General features: G+C 40.1%; 1 protein-coding gene across 33 annotated transcripts in view; it reads right to left on the bottom strand.

Annotated features, from left to right (window-relative positions):
- Window positions 1-21,946, bottom strand: part of rims2a (regulating synaptic membrane exocytosis 2a) — a 1,351,795-nt gene that overhangs the window by 503,826 nt on the left and 826,023 nt on the right. For all 33 annotated transcript variants that reach the window (XM_051936048.1, XM_051936053.1, XM_051936052.1 and 30 more), the window contains one exon: window positions 21,088-21,207. In XM_051936048.1, coding sequence (XP_051792008.1) covers window positions 21,088-21,207 — 120 coding nt within the window. The remainder of the gene's footprint in view (window positions 1-21,087; window positions 21,208-21,946) is intronic.

Raw genomic sequence — 21,946 nt, 5'->3', positions numbered from 1 at the left:
CTGATTTCCTGCTCTGAAGTGACTTTATAGCATCAAGTAATTCTGTTAGCGTCAGAGGTTTATCCAGTTCCTCAGCACTTAAAGCATCTATTTGTGGTGTCTGTAATGTGTCCAGAAATGCATTAGATTGTGTGTTGTCTTCTTCGAACTCAGTAGAATATAAGGATTTATAATAATCTCTAAATGCATGCATTATATTTTTATGGTCAATGATTTCTTCTCCATTCGTGTTGGTGATTACTGGTATTGCATTGCGAACTTCTTGTTTGTGAATTTGTTGAGCTAAAAGCTTATTAGCTTTCTCTCCGTGTTCATTGTAATGATGTCTTGACTTATAAATAAGTTGTTCAGTTTCTTTAGTTGTTAAGACGTTGAGTTCTGTATGCAGGGCCTGCCTTTTCCTGTAAAGAGCTTCACTTGGACGGCTGGCTTGTTCTTCAACTATTATAGTAATTTTGCTTCTTAGCTCTGACAGTTTCTTGGTTTCTAATTTATTTCTGTGGGAAAGATATGAAATAATCTGTCCTCTGTCACACACGTGCGCTTAGGAGGCAGTTAACAGGCCTAGAGGTGAGTGAATGGTTATCAGATGGGGGGTTGTATGATGGTATTAATGCCTCTCTTTCTGACCTTACAGAAATAAAGAAGACAAATAATGAACTACCCGAGATAATTAACATTACAGATAAAGATCCATCATCTATTTCACCATCCATAATACTTCCGGCTCCTGTTTACAACATCTCTTCCAATTCTGCCTTGATGACGTCACTTCCGGTCCCGCAGTGATGATGGCACTTCTGGTCATAACTGATGACGTCATGTCCGGTTCCGCATTGATGATGTCACTTCCGGCCATTACCGATGACGTCACATCCTGTTTTCGTCATTTCCTGTAGCCATTTTTGATTGCCTTGTTGTATATAAAAGATGACAGAAGAAATAACGGTTGTCGAATGTCTGATAAATGAAAATCTATCATCTTGACCAAACAAATTATTATAAGGGGCTAATCCCCAAACCTTTATATTTCGTTTTGTGGTTTAATTTCATCACAATTGGCGTAGTCGGCAGGATCAAATTGTCTAATCATGACTGAGGGACAAGACCAGAATACAGTCCTGAACACTCTGGTGACCGAACTTCAATAAGTGAAGATCCAGTTGGGAGACACACAGACCAGATTGGCAGAATCGGAAGCAAGGGCAGCTGCGGCGGTAAGAGCGGAGACATCCCGGTCAGTACCTCCCTTATTAACTTACTTAACTGAAGGAGATGATGCAGAAACTTATTTTCTGATTTTTGAAAGAAATGCCAAACGAAACACCTGGCCGAAATCGGAATGGGCATACATTCTGGCTCCTTATCTGAAGGGGGAAGCGCAGAGGGCCTATTATGATCTGTCTGAGGAGCAGGCTTCCAACTATGATCTATTAAAACAGGAGATATTTAAATGCTACGGCATTTCCGTGGCACAGCAGGCGAGGGATTGGCGTGAGTGGAAATTTGACCCCGATAGATCCGTATGTACTCAAGTGTACGAGGTCTGGGGCAAAGTGGGCAGATGGCTAAGGCCAGATGTAAATAGTGCCCAATGGTCCTCACAGGTGGCGCAGTGGTAGTGCTGCTACTTTGCAGTAAGGAGACTGTGGAAGATTGTGGGTTCGTTTCCCGGTTCCTCCCTGTGTGGATAGCGCTTTGAGTACTGAGAAAAGCGCTATATAAATGTAATGAATTATTATTATTATTAACGGATGGCCAAGTTATTAACGATTGAGACATTCATTCACACACTACCTGAAAATCTCGCCCAGCTAGTCCGCCGACAAGACGTGTCCTCTACGGATAGTCTAGTGGAAGTAGTAGATAGACATTGGGCAGTCTGTAAATCAGGCGGATCAGAACGGTTCTCTCGTCTACCCTGACAGGTTCATGTGCCTTATAACGAGCCCACCCGATTTACTCCCGATGTCTCCGTCAAGAAAAAAGAAAAAACTGCCTTACCTCCGCGTTATTTCAAATGTGGAGGGCTGGGTCATCTATTCACCGCGTGCCCATCCCCGGAGCCAATGGATTGTTCTTTTGGAAAGGGAGAGAGGTATTGTGCTGTTGTTAACCCTCTTATCTTCCCCATGTACAGGAGCAGAAATTTTGAATGGATACCGAGTGATGGCATTATTTGATTCCAGGAGTAACATCTCTATTGTTGCTCACCGTTTTTTTTACCGCAACAATGGTTGCATTATAAGATCAGCTTAAAATGTATACACGGGGATACCCGATACTATAGAGCTGCTTCTTATATAATAACGGTGGGAGACGTCATGAATAGTCTAACAGTAGTGGTTATGACGGATCCGCCGTATCCCGTAATATTGGGATGAGACTGGTCTCAAATTAATAGCGGTAAGATAAAAACTGAACCTGTAATTATTGAAGGCCTGATAATGGAGGGTAAAAAAGTGTCTCCGATTGCCTCCACGCCGTGTAATAGCTCCCAAAATAGTGAAACTGACAATATAGATAGTGGAGACGAAGGCACATCAGGCACTACGAGGGGCCTCCCACCTCCCGTAGGACCCCTTGTGAATGAGTCTCCTCCCCTAGAGATCGCCCAAGATCCCATTTGTGATCTAACTTCTCAGTTTAAATTTACTCCTTCCTCTTTTAAAAGGGAGCAATGGAACGATGATTCCTTGAAATTCGCTAGAAATGCAGTAATTTCAGTAAATGGACATGAGTCTGATGAACCTGTACCACGAATGCCTTACTTTGTTATTACAAATGATTTGTTATATCACGTGGCTGAACATGAAGGTGTTGTACGAGAGTTGTTGTTAATTCCACGTACCTATCGTCGTCAGGTGTGTGAATCAGCACATGCTCATTTACTCGGAGCCCATCTGGGGACCGAAAAAACCTTAGAATGTATTAAGTTCAGATTTTACTGGCCGGGAATTAATGAGGAGGTCTGACGTTTCTGCACGTCTTGTCCAAAGTGTCAGATTCCTAGACGGATTCCTGCTCCTTTAATTCCCCTTCCCTTAATTGATATACCTTTTGAAAGAGTTGGAATTGATCTCGTGGGACCCCTTGAAGCTTTGCTGCGAGGTTATAAATATATACTAGTGTTAGTGGATTATGCCACGAGATTTCCAGAAGCTGTCCCTTTGCGTTCAGCAAATTCAAAGACAATCGCACAGGAATTAGTAGGGATTTTCGCGTGTGTTGGGATCCCCAAAGAGGTGTTAACAGACCAAGGAACTCCCTTCACTTCAGAAACGTTCAGGGAAGTTGCTAGGTTACTCAGAATTAAACATCTGAAAACGTCGGTTTATCACACTCAAACAGATGGGCTGGTGGAACGCTTTAACCAGACGCTTAAACAGATGCTACGTAAGGTAGTTAGCGAGGATGTCAGGAACTGGGACCAGTTACTCCCCCTAGTACTCTTTGCCTATCGTGAAGTGCCACAGACCTCCACGGGTTTTTCCCCATTTGAACTCCTTTATGGAAGATAACCTCGAGGTTTATTGGATATGTTAAAAGAAGGATGGGAGGAGGAGGTCCTCTCATCTTCTAATATATTGGAATATATCGCACAATTACGCGATAGATTAAATAAAATTCGACCTGTACTAAAAGAACATATGACTTCCGTCGTCTCAATCAGGTTTCTAAATTTGACGTGTATCCCATGCCTCGAGTGGATGACCTCCTCGAGAGGTTGGGTAACGCTAAGTTTCTAACTACTCTTGACATGACTAAAGGGTAATGGCAAATTCCCTTAACGGATTCTGCTAAAGAAAAAAATGCTTTTAGTACCCCTAGTGGACACTGGCACTACAAGGTCCTCCCTTTTGGGTTGCACGGGGCTCCAGCGACTTTTCAACGTCTGGTGGACACACTGTTACGGCCCCACAATTCCTATAGTGCCGCCTACCTGGATGACATCGTCATTTATTCCGGCACCTGGGAGGATCATGTGGTTCAAGTGCAGGCAGTCCTTCTCACACTAGCTAAAGCCGGACTTCGTATTAACCCGAAGAAATGCTTCTTTGGGTTACATGAAGCCAAATATTTGGGCTAGCTGGTGGGTGGTGGATCAGTACGGCCAGAGTGTTCTAAGGTTGATGCCATAATAAAATGGCCCCGTCCGATTACAAAGAGGCAAGTTCAAGCTTTCTTGGATTTGGCGAGTTATTATCGTCGTTTTGTTCCTCGTTTCTCAGAGAGGGCTGCGCCTCTCATCAATCTTACAAAGAAAAAGGGCTCCTCTTAAAGTGGTATTGGATCTTTCTACTGAAGCTGCATTTAGTGACTTGAAATCGGCCCTTACTTCAGCACCTGTTTTAAAATCTCCTAACTTTTCCTATCCTTTTATTCTCTAGACCGATGCATCGGACACAGGACTCGGGGCCGTGATGAGCCAATGCATCGATGGTGCTGAACACCCCGTGTTGTACCTTAGCCGGAGACTGGTGGATAGGGAGACCTGGTATGCAGCGGTGGAGCGGGAGGCTTTGGCGATTAAGTGGGCTGTGACACATCTTCGATACTATCTGTTGGGACAGGAATTCACTCCCGTGACAGATCATGCCGCTTTACAGTGGATGGCCTTGAATCGGGAGTCTAATTCTCGTGTTACCAGGTGGTTCTTGGATTTACAACCTTACAGGTTCAGAGTCACTTATCGACGAAGTTCTCTTCATTTCAACGCTGATGCTCTATCCCGGACCTTCGACAGCTCGGTTAAGACCGCCAGACCCTATGGGTCTGGGCTAGAGGGTGGGTCATGTCACACAGAAGACAAATAATGAACTACCCGAGATAATTAGCATTACAGATAAAGATCCATCATCTATTTCACCATCCATAACACTTCCGGCTCCTGTTTACAACGTCTCTTCCGATTCTGCCTTGATGACGGCACTTCCGGTCCCGCAGTGAAGACGTCACTTCCGGCCATAACGGATGACGTCACTTCCGGTCCCACATTGATGACGTCACCTCCGGCCATTACTGATGACGTCACATCCTGTTTTCGTCATTTCCTGTAGCCATTTTTGATTGCCTTGTTGTATATAAAAGTTGACAGAAGAAATAACGGTTGTCGAATGTCTGATAAATGAAAATCTATCATCTTGACCAAACAAATTATTATAAGGGGCTAATCCCCAAACCTTAATATTTCGTTTTGTGGTTTAATTTCATCACACCTCTTAAGAAGGCCTTTAGAGTTTCCCAGAGTGTTCCTGCAGAAACCTCTGTGGGCGTGTTTGTCTCTAGGAAGAAGCTGATTTGTTTGGATATAAATTCTGTGCAGTTCTCGTCTGCTAATAGAAGAGGGTTAAGACGCCATCTACGAGGTGAGTGTGAGGGGCTTAATGATTTTAGCTCCAAGACTAGAGGGGCATGGTCGGAGATAACAATTCTGTCGTATTTGCACGATTTAATCGTAGGCAGGAAATTATTATCTATAAAAAAAATAATCAATTCTTGAGTAGCTATGATGCACTGGTGAGTAGAACGAATATGATCTTGAGTTTGGGTTAAGAAAGCTCCAGGGGTCTGATAAGTTGTGGTCAATTAAAAACTGTGTAATTGTCTTTGCGGTGTTAGATGTCGTCCTCCCTGTCACAGGAGTCCTATCTAAGAGTGGATTTAAAACACAATTAAAGTCCCCAGCCATTATAATTTTATGAGTGTTCACATTGGGAATGGATGCAAATAGATTTTTCTTGAATTCCTTATCATCGACATTGGGTGCATAAACATTTATCAAAATCATTTTACTGTTAAATAAGTTGCCCATGACAATCACATATCTCCCTTCAGGGTCCGATACTACATCTGATGCTACAAATGGAACTGTTCTGTGTATGAGAATTCCCACCCCTCTAGTTTTCTTTATAAAGCTAGAATGGAACATTTGGCCAGTCCAGTCTTTTTGTAGTCTGAACTGATCCTTGTTTAGTTCCTGTAAAAATACTATTTTAGCATTTAAGCCTGTTAGGTGTGAGCATACTTTCTTTCTCTTTAATTCGTGATTCAGGCCTTTAACATTCCAGCTCACAAAGTTAACTGTCCCATCATGGAGACATTGATTCTGAGTTTTTAATGTCATTTTATATTCTTAACTGGTAGTGAGGCAGTTTTAATCTTAATTTGAAAATTCCCCATGAGTTATTGCATTTTAGCCTATTGTTGCATTGATATTTATAGTTATAAGGATTTGAAGAATAGATTAGATATAGCCTGCTCTCCTTCTCTCCCCCCTTTATCCCTCCATATCCCCCTCCCCCCAATTTTGCCTCCCCACATGAGGCTTGATCCCACTTCGCAATGTCCTGGGTCCTCTGACATACAAAGAGACAGAGCACGTCCAAAACAAAACAAAGCCCACACCGCAGCGGCGTTTGAGAATTAAAACAAAGAGATATCTATTGCAGCTGAATTCTAAATACTATCTGCCGAAAATATAATCATTAACAGTCTTTAAGCTTAAAATAATCTTCAGCAATTTTAAGATATTAAGATAATAAAAGAATGAACCCTGGGGATGATTTTAAAAAGTAGTCTAGGATAAACAGTAAATCCTAATGTAATAGTATAAATGTAATAGCAATGTAATAGTAATGTAATAGTAGAAATAGCAATAAACCAAGAGTATGATGTTAAACAGTCTACTTAAAGGTAGTAAAAAAAAAAAAAAAAAAAAAAAACCCAAACCCTACTTTAATTACTTCCACACTTCCATACTCACGTCTATAACTGTAATTAAGACATAAACATATAATGTCCAAGTAAAGAAAAGGATGCATAATTATAATACCAGTCTCTTTAAAAGTGGATCCAACAGCAGATGATAGGTCCTTCCCATGCCTTGACAGAATACGGCTCCTTATTAACTTTCAAAAGAGTGTCGGAAACAGCTTCTTTAGTTCCTTTTCAGCTTCCTCCTTGCTTGAAAATACATAATATTGGTCTTGAACTTCCACTTTCAGTTTGGCGGGATACAAGAGGCTGTAGTTGATATCGGCTTTCTGTAGCAACTTTTTAATGTTAAAGTAGGCTGCGTGTTTTGCAGCTGTTAATGGTGAGAAGTCGGGGAAAATATGAATAAGATTATTTTCAAATATAATCTCTTGCTTGTGTCTGAGAAGTGCCATCACATCAAGCTTACATTGTAATCGCTTGAAGCGGACAATAAAAGACCTAGGTTTAAAGGTGCTTGATCTGTATATGCGATAAGCAGCTGCTATCTCAATGTCGAATTTAAAATCATCTACAATTATTTTACAGAGTAATTCTACTGCAAATTTCACTGGGCTTGAGCTTTCTCGTTTCTCAGGTATACCCTCAATTCTTATATTGTTTCTTCTGCACCCATCTTCCAGGGCCGCAAGTTTGTCTCCGAGTTTTTTGCATTCGGAATTCACAGCTGTAGCTTTTTCATCGGCGTTAGACGCCAATTGTTCTGCTGTTTCAACTCGAGCCATGAATGCCTGCTTAGCATCATTCAGCTGATCTGTAATGTCATTAATCTGGTCGGCAAGCATTTTCAGTTTGGATCTATTTTCTTCAATGTGTTCCCCTAATTTCTCCAACATGCCTTTAAAGTTCACGTCAAAATGTTTAAATAGATGCGTTTCCCTGTCTTTGTTATCCTTCTTAACCCTTTAACCGCCAACTCCCTAAATATTCCCCACGCCAGGCGAAATCTGAACAATTTTCGTTTTTTTTACTTTTTTACATTTTTTTTACATTTTTTACATTTATTCAAGCAGTATTGACCACTAAATGTTGTGCAAGTTCTAGAAATGGGGCAAACACATAATAAAACACAAAATGTACCTTTTCTCAGGCTTCTGGATTTATTGTCTACTACAAAATGGAACAGTCAAAAGTAATTCAAAAGTCAAAAGTAGTTCAGTCAATCATAGTTTTCATTCCCAGTATTTGAGTTTGCTGTGCCACAGGCCAAAGCAGGGAACTGCACAAAGTCCTGGATTGCTGGGACACTTTGAGCAGAAGGTCTTGACGTCTCTACGCTGACCCTTCTTTGAACAGACACGACAGCGTTTTTCTGAAAGTCCAAAGTCCTTACATTCATCTGGCAACACTGCTGAAATACTACTCATAGGATCCTCTTTGCCAGTGTATACACGAAATCTATAAATGTAACCTGAATTCTCAGCTAAGTAAAACATCTTGATACCAAACCGTGCCCTTTTCAATGGTAGATACTGTCGAAACTGTAAGCGGCCCTTCCACAGCAATAAACTTTCATCAACTGTAACTGACGGTCCTGGCATGTAGGGCAACTGAAATGCTTCAAATAAATGATCAATCAAAGGACGTAGCTTGAACAAGCGGTCGCGGTTTGGATCTTTCTTATCTGGCTCATTTCTGTTGTCATTCAAATGAAAGAATTTCAGCAGCAAAGAGAATCGGTTACGTGTCATGACAGCTGCAAAAATAGGTGTTGCATACATAGGATCTGTAGACCAGTACATCTCAATATCTGGTTTTCTGATTATTCCCATCAACATCAAAATCCCAATGAATTTTTTCATTTCGTTTTCATCAGTGTCTACCCAAGCACGAACACGGGAATGTGGAGGTAAATTGGGATTTTTCTCAATAAACTGTGCTGCATACAGATTTGTCTGATGAGCAAAATGTCTGATCAAATCAGGTGACACAAACAGCTCATAAAACTGCTCAGCAGTGTAATTGTTTACATCAACAATAAAGCCACACGTTGCCTCAAACGGATGCAGAAAAGGTAGTTCACCTCGGGCAGCAGTCCAGATGAGATGCTGGGGATACACCCACTCATCGCCGTCATCCGATGCGTCTTCATTCACAGTATCATGCAGCGCACATTGCTGCTCATCATTGTCGCTAAAATCTTCTTCAGAACTGCTACAATCATGATCAGAACTGTCCAAAATCGCCTGTAAAGCCTCACTTGAAGTCAGTTTACGTTTCGCCATATTCACAGCTGTTACATGCGAATCATGTCACATGACCGGCCAAAACAACCACAGACTTGTCGAAATACAACGTAGTAATAATACCCACGCCAAACCGTCAGTTATACTACTTGCCAGGCATTCATATAACCACAGGCAAATGTGCCGGATAATTCCGGCAGTATGGCGTTAGCAATAAAACAACGGTGCCGGATATATCCGGCAGAGGGCGGTTAAGGGGTTAAGCTCGTTCTTAAGCTCAATGTTCGCCTTGTTAAGCTCATTCTTGTTATCCTTCTTAAGCTCATTTATGGCTGTAGCCATGGCAGTGGCCAGTGTAGCGATCATCTCTTTCAGTTCGGACAGTTCGTTTCGGATTTCATGCTCCGCGAGTGGAAATGCAGGTCCTGTTACAGCAGGTGCTGCGGGCTCGCGATGAGTAGATGAGAGCACATCCTGCAGGGCCTTTTCTAGTCTCGAATGATCCTCAGAAATCAGCGATCCATCGCGACCTGTATCACTTTTACCTTCGCTCCCATTTTCACTCTCGACTAGAGACGATACAATGGAGCGGGGTCCCAGGAAATCTGCGCATTCGTCTGCTTGTTCCAGGTCAGTCTCCGAGAGGCCATACCTTGCACTCGGGCCGGATGTCTGTCTAGACTTTGATGCAGCTTTAAGTTTCTTTTCCAGTTCTTTCTGACTTTTCTTCTTGTTACTCATGCTTGTATATTGTAGTGGAAGGTCCTTGGTCGGGTTAAATACAGGATACCTCTAAATAATATGAAATACGTGGGAAAATAAAGCTGCTGCTAGCGGAGCTCTGCTTCAGACGTCCATCTCCTATAACGGACGAGACCAACTCCTAAATGTTATATTACTGACCGGTGAACGTGTGTGGAAAACATTGTGTTGAGAAAATGGAAGGACATAAGTAATCTAAAAAAATATTAACCACTGATCATGGTGCTGAAGAGTAGTGACATGCTCATCAGAAATGCATGTAAGAATTTTTCTGTACTCTGTATATTTGACAAAAAACTTGAAATTGTTGATACCAAGTAACTAATGCAGACTTAATTTAATTCAATGATTAAATCCCAAAAAGCTAGACTGGACTGATATAGACCCTTCCATTTGTCCCTTGTCTGTGCCTTCTAAGTAACAAGGAAACATGTGGACTTATGGACTTCAAATAAAGGGTGGCTCATACATATAGAGCAAATTGAACATTTTCATTTAGGCCACACATTCTTTTAATTTCAATATAAAAAAATACTGCCTCACAGTGAGCATATCACCAATCCAACTTTTTGTAAATAGTACTTTTCGATTAAACATTGATGTAAGGACGTAAAAACAATGTTTGCATATGGGGAGAAGTAGTGAGTATTTGATGATCTCTTTATTTGACGGCAAACATTTCTCTGTCATTGCTGTTCTTGCAGTCTGTATCATGGAGTGTGTGTAGCATGCCCATGAGCCATAGTATTAGCTAGCTGCTCAATGACTAATCTTCCCACGCTCAGCAGATGTCACTGCTGTTCTTTTAATTTCTGCCATGTCATACTCTCAAGCAGTTTGCCATTAGAAAGACACAAAGCCTGATAACTTCTTGGAGGTTGCTTCACCACCTTGTTATCATGTGATAAGTTTTCAATTAACACAAAAATCATGGTTTTTAACCCCTGCGGTTTGTGAGTAATAGTGTAAGAGACGGACACAACCCTTAGTATTTTAGATAAATAGATACATAGATAGATAATGACTCACAGCAGTCAGATCTATATAAAGACAGAGAGAGACAGGTTGGGAGCATGCACTGGTACAGCACGTTGACACACTCACCACACAACAAACCATCTCAGGATCCTAACTTAGAGCCCAAGTGCAGCGGGTGACACCTCAGCAGCACACTAATTTGAATGGAATAGTGTGATCTTTTTTTTTTTTTTATACAGTGGCTAGAGTGCCAATCCTGTCTCCAACCCCCAAATCTTTCCTTACAAATTGGAGGACCTGCTGGCAGGGCTGGATGCAGGTTAACATCATACCAAGGATAAAGAAATTGCAGGTTAAGGGCCTTGCTTAAGGGCCCAAAGGAGTGGAATCACTTCTGGCATTTATGAGATTTGAACCAGCAACCTTCTGATTGCTAGCACAGATCCCTAGATTCTGAGCCACCACTCCACCTATAGAAAGGAGGAAATGAATTCACCACTCAGAAAGTGTCCTATTTTTATTAAGATTTATTGCACATATGTGAAAGGTCACATATTATTTCCATCACTTTCCACCAACAAAGTAGAAATCAACTTAAGTTCTACTGTCAACTGGTAATGAAAGAAATAAAACACAAATAAATCACACTAGCCAACCCGTGGCATAGCATACGCCGCATAATTATTTATTGATGGGTGAACACTTCCTGAACGACACAGTTGTCCAAATGGGGTGGGTTTGAGGATACGACTGTGAGTGAATGAAAAGATGGAACTCTGGAGAGAGCAACATACAAGTGTCCGTGACTGAAAACTGGTTTTGGCAGATACAGGCACAGCATTTTGAAAGTTTGTCCCTGTACCTTATTAATTGTCATTGCAAAGGCCAATCTAACAGGAAATTGTCTGCGTGTAAAAGTAAAAGGCAAATTTGAATCTGATGGGGTCAGGGATATCCGGGGAATAAGGACAGTTTGTGAGGTAGGAGCTGCGATAGTTTTACACTCCAGTACATTGCAATGAATGCTGGTAACAGTCAGTCTAGTGCCATCACAGAAACTTCTTGCTGGCATGAGGTTTCTGAGAAGCATGACGACTGAACCTATTTTAATTTTGAGTTTATGCTGAGGCATGCCAGTGGGAGTAAGACTGTTAAGAAATTCTTCAGGGAATGAAACTTGATCTGAGGGATCGTCTGTAACGATGGAGGCAACGCTGGTGAAAGTTACTTTGTCGGTAGGGATAAGTTTCAGTACTTGTTCATTAAGGTGTAGCGAGTGTTCGTTGGTGACGCTTAATATAGCTCGCGTACTGAGTTGTTACGGAGTCACAGTTGAGAAGCCGATGTCACCATATAGTTGTTGAACGGGATCAGAAATAAAAGGAAAACAATGTGAAGGTAATGGACGTGGGAGGAGTGTTAGAGTTGGCGGGCGGGGCTCTGTCGTGTGTGCCATGGTCGGCTGCTTAGTGAATTGTTGGTGGGCAGGGCTCTGTGAGTTGGCGGGCGTGGCTCTGTCTTGCGTGCGTCTTGCTTGCCATGGACTTAGTGAATTATATATATAGATATAGATCACGCGCCTGTGTGTGTGTGTCTCTCTCGCGCGCCCGTGTGTGTCGCTCACTCTCTCTGGCTCATTCGCTCGGCTGTCTTGCGTCTTGCCTGCCATGGTCGGCTGCTTTAGTAAGTGTCTCTCTCGCGTGCCTGTATGTGTGTGTGTCTCTCTCGCACACCTGTGTGTGTTGCGCTCTCTCTCTCTCTCTGGCTCGCTCGCTGCACAGGGAATGCACAGGGAGAGACTGAACACGTGCGGAAATCATCGGCTCGCACGGCTGCTTAGTGAATTGTTAGTGGGCAGGGCTCTGTGAGTTGGCGGGCGTGGCTCTGTCTTGCGTGCGTCTTGCTTGCCATGGACTTAATGAATTATATATATAGATAATAGTGATAATGTGTAATGTTCTTGAAGTGAAGGATAATATATTCAAGTATTACACGATGTGAGAGATGGCTTATCCCGGCCAATACATCCACATCGCCAGATGGAGTCCTCCCTGCAACATGGAGGTGCCCCGAATTCCAGCAGGGCATCATGGACAATGGAATTCGGTTTCACAGCCCTGCTGTATACCATGGGGGCCACCAGGGGACGCTGCAGGGAGACACGATGATTGTTTCTATTATCACCCGGGAGTATTCCAAAGTCATGGGGACGGAAGGATGGAAGTACTTCCAGTCTAAAGAAAAATATAAATCTTCATTTGACCCGGAAGTGCTATGGCATCACATGGACTGAAGGACAGAAGCACTTCTGGGTCAAGGACTATTTAAAGGACTGTGGGAAACCCAGCAGACTGAGCCGGAGTTGGGAGGAAGTGCGACAGAGCTGCTGGGTGGAGTGGAGGATTTGATTATTGTGAATTATTGTATTGATTATTGATCTATTATTGAGAATTGTGGAGGTAGAGGTGCTTTGTGCACGTTATTATATTAATAATTATTATTGGGACTTTTACCTGGTGTTTTGGAGTGTTGTCTGCAGGTTTGGAGGTGCGACAGCACCCTCTACTGTCACCACGATTATGATGCCACTCTCTTACCAACTATACTCTTCTATTTCTTTTTGTTTTTTGATATTTTTTGAAAGAATACAGTAATGTGCATATTAAAATGTAAAAGCACCTCTTAAAATGTCCTATACTATTAGATTGTTGTAATTCATTGTGCCCACAGCCATGGGCATCATCAGTTCACTGGAGCACCAGTAGTTCATAACCAAGGACGGATTAAGGCAAGTGAGGGCACAACAAGTTAATGGTGCAAACTGCAAGTATTTTCATATCAACAGTATCAAAAAAGTGTGGTGCAATAAAAAATGTTCACTAAATAATGTTCCATAAAACAATAGTGTCATGAGAAAGTTAAAATCCAATTTTAAAAAAAGTTCTCTAAATAGAAAATAAGGAATAAAATCAAAGTCAGAATCGGCTTCTTCTGTCTCATCCTCAGTGCTCCTGTCTCTTGCTCTCATCTCCCCTGCTCACCCACAAGGTCTGCTTGACATACGCAAATACAGTCCTCAATCTAGCCCCCATCCCAGAAACCTATTTCGGTACCCGCTAGGAACCAAAGAGCTCAGCTCCCTCTTCCTGCCACCTCAGTCAGTCTCTATATAACCCTGGAGGCCAAGATCACCCATTCTCTGAACGCTTAGCGAGTTTGATCTACACCAGAAGCACTGTACCTTTGCTCCACTGTGGGGAATCCCCGAACACTTTGTCTCTTTTCACCTGCACTGGACTACTGGATACCCCTTTCTCCTTCTTTTCCTCAGTTTCTCCAGTACACACCTACATTCACGAAATCTGAGCCGCACTATTCTTTAAAATCCTGAACCTGCTCTGATCTGCCACGGACCCCTTACATGCTGTACAACAACTGCATATATGTCAATCTTTTCTGTCGCTCCCTCTCAAGACAGTTGGCAGCAGTAAAGGTTCTGCACATGCCAGTGTGGCTTTCTTGTTTTCCTGGTGGTTGTGTGGTGCCATTGCCCTTTCAACTCTTTGCCAGTATGGTAAAGTACATTGAGAAGACCATTGTAGTGTGAGTTTTTTGTATATAAAAACAGTGTAGTCAAGCTTTGGAGGCTGTAGGTATGCATGGTTACAAAGTTGAATAGATGTTGATGGGCAGATTAGCTTTTCACGCATTCCAACACAGATGCGATCAGTTTGGCAAGTTTCCTCATTAGCACTCTGGGATTATAATTAAGACACCTACACTCAGATTAGTATAAAGGAGCCTGGGAAAGAGAAAGAGGGAGAAAAGGAGTGCAAGAGCAGGAGAAAGGAGGTAAGGCAAAATCAGGGGAGAAAAAAAGCAGATTAGGAAAGTCAGGATCAAGGCAGAGCTGGTACTGCTGAGAGAAGGCATGGTAGTTGGGGACGATGCCCTATACAGAGCAGTGGAGCTCTGGGTGTAGGGTCGCTCCTGCTGAACACTACAGAGGAGCAGGAGCGACCAACTGCGCTAAGACATATCATGAATGCTGAGGGATGGCAGCAGGAGAAGGGAGCAAGGTTTGCGGACTCCCCTCGAAGTTGGCAATAGTAACAAGATCTAGTTAACGCTTGACTGTGCTTGCCAAAGGGCATCTCTTCCTCCCGAGAAGGACTAGAAGGGTAAGCAGGGGAGGCAGAATGATGAAAGGAGGCACAGAATCCTTTTAAACTTTGATGTTAACCATTGCTGGATTATTTATTTATTTGATTTTAAACTGTGTGGAAATACAGTTTTTAACAAGGATTGTTTATTTATTTATTTGGAAGAAGCACCACACTTTACTGTTTGAATTCTTATTGGGGAATAAAAGCACTGAGCACTTTTGTACCTATATCTTGATGTTTATGTCTTATCATCACCATGTCCATCTCCATCTATGACTATAAATGACTCGGATTCAATGAGATGATGCAAGATGAGCACAACCTGGGCATCACAGTCAGCCAGGCACTCCACTCACACATTGAATTTGCCCATGATTTTTCCAATTTATTGTCAAACAGACTATAATGACGATTTAAATTCACAACTTATAATATTTATTTTGTTAGCTTTATTTTAGGATTATTTAGATGTAGCTTTTAAGTCAGCAAACAGTTTAACTAAAGCTAGTATTACTTTTTACAAAAATCTATCAGGTAGATGCCAGGCACATAAGAATGACTCACTCACAGAAAGACAAAATATTATTTTGAAATATATGCAAATTGATTAAGGAATTCTGGGATGTAAAATTAAATGCGAAAAAGTAGCATTAGTATATATTAAATATATATGTTTAAGCTCAGATAAGCTAACAATTATTTATGCTTATAAGAAGATGTTACATAGGGGCTTGGGACTTTGTAAGTCAACAAGCTTTGTGAAAGTACTTTAAAGTAACCTCACTAAAAACAGTTGGACCATGGGAACTTATCAGATGTTTAAGTTCGACTTATGCAAGATTTTACATAAAATAGCCATTAAAGACACCCTATAAAGAACAGGATTTTAAAAAGCATTTTCAGGAACATCATAACTGCCAGATGGATAAGACAACAACGCCAGTCCCAGCAAGCATACAGCAAGAGGCAGGAACAATCCCTGAACAGGGTGCCAGTTCATTGCTAGCGCTGTTCACTGTATCCACATGTTTAATTAATAACATTATACATTATTTAAATTAAGTTAAAAATGTATCTGTATAATGTAATATATATACTTTACTGCATTTCATCTTAAAAATGATATCAAAAGCTACAAGAAGATAGCGTCTGGAAATCTAAATCGACTTAGAAGCCAGTCGTCACCATCTGTAAATACGTGCTCTCTTCTGTTGAACTGAATTCCTTTATTGTTATTGTATGGTACAAAGAGATTCAATAACCAAATCCTCCATAAACTTATTTTCTTATAAAATGGTAAAATAACTACAATAACAACTACAATAATAATAATAATAATAATAATAATAATAATAATAATAATAACTAGGGGGTTTTGCCCACTGCTCACTTCGCCCGCCAACCCCCGTGTTTGGTTTTCCGGATACACACTTTTAAGATTTTTTTTTCTTTGAATTATTGCTATTTCATTAGTTTCACTTTTATTTCAGAACTTCTGTAAAAACAATATTTGGAATCTTGCCAGTCCCAATATGCTGAATCTTTTTAATGAGGTCAGGACAGGTTTCGCTGTTTGGAATTTCAGCACAGACAAAACGATCTATATCATCAGCAGTTAATAATTTTTTTTTTACAAAGTAAAAAAGTAAGTAGAGGTCTGCATTGGACTCCTGTCTGTAAAGTCATGCTATTTTTCTCTCACAGTTCCAAAAGTACATGGGGTTACCAAGGTGATACCCCAGCTTTTGTCTAGGTTTTTGTACAAGGGCTAGACAGAAGGTTTTTGACTCCTGGTGTAAATTTAGCTTTTTAAATAAGCAGACAGATAAATATATATACACTAACAAAGTAACCAATAAATGCATGTGCGGTAAACTCCGTTTTTGAAATTCTCAAGATTCTTTATTTGTCACATGCATAGTTATACAGGACAACACGCAGTGAAATGCATCCTGATCCGCTTATCAAAAACTGTGCAAAGTTAGAAGAATATCAGTTAGATTCTCAAAAAGTCATAGATTGAAAGATAACAGTACAGTAGAACATAATAAATAAGTATAATTATGTGAATAAAGTAGAATTAAGTATTAAGGTGCAATAGTGTAGTAATTATTGTGCAAAACCAAAGTTAGACTGGTGCATAGTTAAATAAGGCCGTTTGTTTTTTTGCGCTACTGCGATCTTTACTTTCTTTTTTTATATTTTCTAATTTTCCTACTTTCATTATCCTTTAACTTTCTCCACATGTGTATAGCACCGTTTTTTGTTTTTTTTGAGCCTTTCTAATTTCACTGGTTTCATAGTCTCTAACCTGCTCTGCATGTGTTTAGCGTCAACATTTGTAAACATCTTTATGAAGTTCTAGTTTGTCATTTTACTCATTGTCTTTTAATTCTGAGCCGTACAGTACAATACATAGAACAGAATAAATCCTCAATACAATATAAAAATAAAAATTCTAGAAGTACGGAGTAGAATTTCACATTAGATGATATCACATAATATGATTTGGTTATGTTTTAAGTCCTGGAGACCTCATTCATCAAGCTGCCTCCCCCATTTTGCCATTCCACATCTGAAATAGCGCTAATCCAATGAAAGGATCCCTCATTCCCACGTTCCCATTCATCAGGGATGACTTTACCTTAGGCAGGCAATCTACAATTTAAAGAGACTGTTATTTTCTTGTGAATTGTTACATATTCATTATTTTCACTTTTACTTTAAAAATTTTTGTAAAAACAATACTTGTCCTTTATTTTCGGCCACGTGCCTGGTTGCATCTCTTTCTTCCCAGACGTATAATACTGCTCGTGTTGTGAAGGGTGTTGCGGCAGAACATACGCTAAGGATACGCCTTTGGATCATATGCTGTATTTTTTGTTGCTTGCTAGCTGCCTCTTCTGCCTGTCACATGTCATTGTTTTAAGAGCTCCGAGCACATGATGCTTGCCTGCCAAAAGCAATCCAACAACTGCTAGCTTAGAGGTCTGTTGACTTGTTTTAAATGATGGCTCACTGCTTGGTCTCACGTGACGTTGTTAAAGCAATACCTGTCTTTTATTACTGGCCCCGGGCGTGTTTGAATTCTTTCTTGCAGGGTGTATAACGCTGCTCGCGTTCGGAAGGGGGGGTTTATAGCTGCTGTCACGCTGCCCTTCGATCTCTTTAAAGCCTGTACAGCCGCTCTCCTTTTTGCTACGGCCCTGGGACAATCTCTTGGCACCAAGTCTCATGTTTACTGTCTTTTGAGATTATCACGTATCATAGCCTTGCATTTGCTTTCCATTCCAGGATTTCCTTTTATATATAGAGAGATAATAATACAATAAAAAAACAATGAAAAATATACACTATGAAAGGATACGTAGCTCAGGCTGTGCAATATTACAACTGTAATGCAAGTTTACAGTGAGGTAATTGTACTTGTAAGTACAAACAGTTCTACCGGGAGCACTTGATGGACTGATTGAGTGTGTTTAGAGCTCTTGGGATGAAATCGTTTCTGAAACAGAAACAGGAATGGCTCTAAAGCATTTGCCAAATGGGAGAAGTTCAAGTAGACTGTGCCCACTGCTGAGGTATCATGTGCTAGATGCTTTAACCCCGATAATTCTCACAATCTGCCATAGAGCTGTATAGCTGTGATTCCCCATTCAGATACAGTGGGTTAAATTACTCTGTGGTGCACTGAGAATTAACAACGCTAAAGCAGCTGTGATTTGTGGGATTGTTTGGCCATTTCATGCATCATTATATTGTTACAGGTTGATTACAATCAGATGCCTTAAACTGAAAAACAATATGCCATTAATGTCAGTGTATTTGATAAAGCCGCGTCAGGGATGTGAATCAAATAAATAAAGGGAAATCACACAGGAACAGTAGCACTGCTTTGACGCTGGGTTCCGCCAGTTTGCAAAACTGAGCCGCAAACATGCGTATGCAATGGTTTGACCTGGCGTGAGAATGTGCGTGGCTTTACACCAAGTTTAGTTTTTATATATCATAATGTCAGTGTGGAAACAGGAGTATGCAACATTAATGTGCGTATGCACTGTTTATACATGAGGCCCCTGGAAATATTTGGTATATTCTGCAAATACCACTTAATTAAGACTGACTTCAGTGCTCTATAATACCATTAAATATGAATAAGTGAAAGCAGATTTAACTGGTTATTCTTGCTGTAGTATTTTGAGTTTACATCCACTAATTTTTGGAATGTGTCATTTCAGGGACAATGATACTGCCATCTAAATTCTGTATGCAATCAGAAGCCAATCCAACAAAATGCCAGTAGAGTCAAAAGAACATCACCTTAAATTCCGATGCCTCAAAGTGATAGCACTCAAATGAAGAACTGGCCTCCTCATATAGCACAATTGAATTTCCAGGGGAAATGCTGTCTTGTTGCGACATGACAGCATTTCTATTAATGAATAACATCTTCAAGTAATATGACAGTGTTTCCAGAGTGAGAAGTATTTTCCAGCAGCCTGTCTGTAATAAAGGCTGTTGATGCTAATAAAGGTATTGATGCTTAACAGTCTGTATGTCCCTTAAAAAGTGGAGAATTGATTCTAAATTAAAGTGAAAAGTGTACCTTACCATATAAAGCATTAGACTCTTCCTTTTTCAAAAATGATTTGTTCAAAATGTAACCTGAAAACCTCAGCATACATTTATGTAATTCCTTTAGTTTTATACAGACACTTTCATCCAGCATTTCAGGCCTACAATTTTTATTCTGCACTTAACAACACAAATCTATTGATGCTGAAAATGTAGTGCATATAATTTAAAAAATCCAAAATTTGGAATCTCATGAAGGCCCAGCAGTATAAGCAAAATACTATTTACATGCCAGGGATTTTAAAATTAAATCTACATTGCCTGAAAATGTCAACAATGTCAGAATTAAGGACATTCATTTTCAACAACAATGGCCACTTATCAAGCTTAAACTGAAAATGTACAGTCTACAGGAGGCTGAATTCCTGCAAGTGCCGGACAGAGATCGAAACTGTCTAAAAGCACACCCTATGTGTATAACTGTGTTGTTTGTCGGCATTTTCCTGGACTTTTTACAACAGGTGGCCTCTACCCTACAGAATTTTCTGTTTTGTTTGAAAATATTGCAATAAAAAGCCTACTTTGGTAAAACTATTTAGAGCTCTCTCTATTCTTCAGGTATGATTATAACTTGTAGCTTATATATTATCACATTATCATCATTATTAAATCATTTGTGACAATAAAAAAACTGTGCTCTAATGCATAATTATCACAGTCACAAAATAATAATGATGATGACATACTATCACATATTTTGTTTAGCATAGACACATCTGTATATGCTTTTTTGCTTAAACAAAAAACAAGATTTATTTAATTGAAGCTTAAACTAGAGTTTTATCCACCTTCATAAATTAAGCATCAAAAGTGTATAAGTGTAGCACCCTACTAGTTGGATAAAATAGTGAAGTTAATTTCTGCTCGTGTTAATGTTAACCGTGAGGAGGAATTGAGTGGATTGGCTCACTGGAGCACAGATGAAAAATGAGCCTGGCTTTAGGAAAAAGTGTCAGACAGCTGAAGTGTTGGATACCTGCCTTGTTGGAATTTTGCTAGCCATAAGAAGTGAGAAAAAGGGGATGCTGAATTTATTACACATCAAGATGAAGATACTGTCAGTTCCAGGGTGGTGCTGTGAGATTCCTGTGTTTTACTGCAGATATTAAAGTGGAGCATGATGAAAGTTCCAGAAAGATGCCATGAGTAACCTGTGGATCTGTGTACTGCATATGAGCTCCAACTAAGCATGCCAATGATTTCCTTTTCATTCACTTATACACTTATTCACTTATTTATCTCTATGCAACCAGAGTATGAATTCTGCACACAATCATGGACATGCAAAAAAAATCGCATTTATTAAACAGAATGCTCATGAGATACCATCACAGTTTAACTCAACTCAATTACTTGGTCCAAGTTAAATCACAGTCAATGCTCACACGTTCTATCTATCATTCATTGTTTTTACTTATTGATTTCTACGTTTTTACAGATTTAATATGTTGTTGTTATAAAATAAGCATTCTTGATGATAAGCATAACAATAAAAATTACAGTGAATTATTCAAGCAGCTATTAAGTAAGAAAACATAGGTACTGTATAGTTACTGCCAAAGAAAAAATAACTGTTAACTGACCTTTAATCCCAGCAATGCTCCAGAGTCTCTAGGCACACTTCCATCTTTCAGGCGTTTGTTAAGCAAAATCCGCCCTATTAGACGATCTCCATCTTTGGATGGCTGCCAAGTCACTGGGTGCTATGAGGTCAAAGCAACAACACATCATGTCTTTTACAGATAATAGGAATACTGCTGATATATGACAAAAAAAGCCGAGTTTCTCAAATGCAAAAATATATATCTGACCAAACATAAAGATTACACAATAACCTTTAATCAGCTGGGGACCAAGAAGAAATCTTTCTTTATCATCAGTTTTTAAAAAGGCCTTACTATAAAAAAGTGATGATTGGTCACATTTGGAGCAGCTTTCTGACTTTGCCATTTTCTCCCTCATATTTCATATTGCAGTCTGAAACAATTTTATTTTGTACATGCTCACACAACATACAGTTGATGCTAAACCTGTCTTGCTTCTAAAGAGTGATACAGTATATGTTATTATCTAAAAGAAAACAGAACAATTACTGGAAGAACCTAATATGTTTTGACAAGAGAGAATCTTGTATATTAACGTCTACTTGTGGAAGTGTGTGTGTCTGTCTGTCCAGCCTGGAAGTGCGAGGCTACAGCAAGATGTTCAAAGAGCCAGCAAGGCAGATTAAAATAGTTTCTAGGAGCCCAGGGTTTTTACAGCACGGGCTTACACAGCTAGTGATAAATAAAAGACATAAGAAAATTTCTAAAACTCTCGTGGTCTACTTAAGTATTTTGTTATATTACTTTTTATAAACTAAATACAGTGTTAACATATGAAACTGATGAAAGTTGCTCTTCTGTTGTTCTCCTTATACATATTACATAAACAGATATCTTG

The sequence above is a fragment of the Erpetoichthys calabaricus genome, chromosome 13 (assembly GCF_900747795.2).
Source record: "Erpetoichthys calabaricus chromosome 13, fErpCal1.3, whole genome shotgun sequence".
Classification (NCBI taxonomy): Eukaryota; Metazoa; Chordata; class Cladistia; order Polypteriformes; family Polypteridae; genus Erpetoichthys; species Erpetoichthys calabaricus.
The sequence above is the reverse complement of the archived record's forward strand: the minus strand, read 5'-3'. Positions and strand labels throughout refer to the sequence as shown.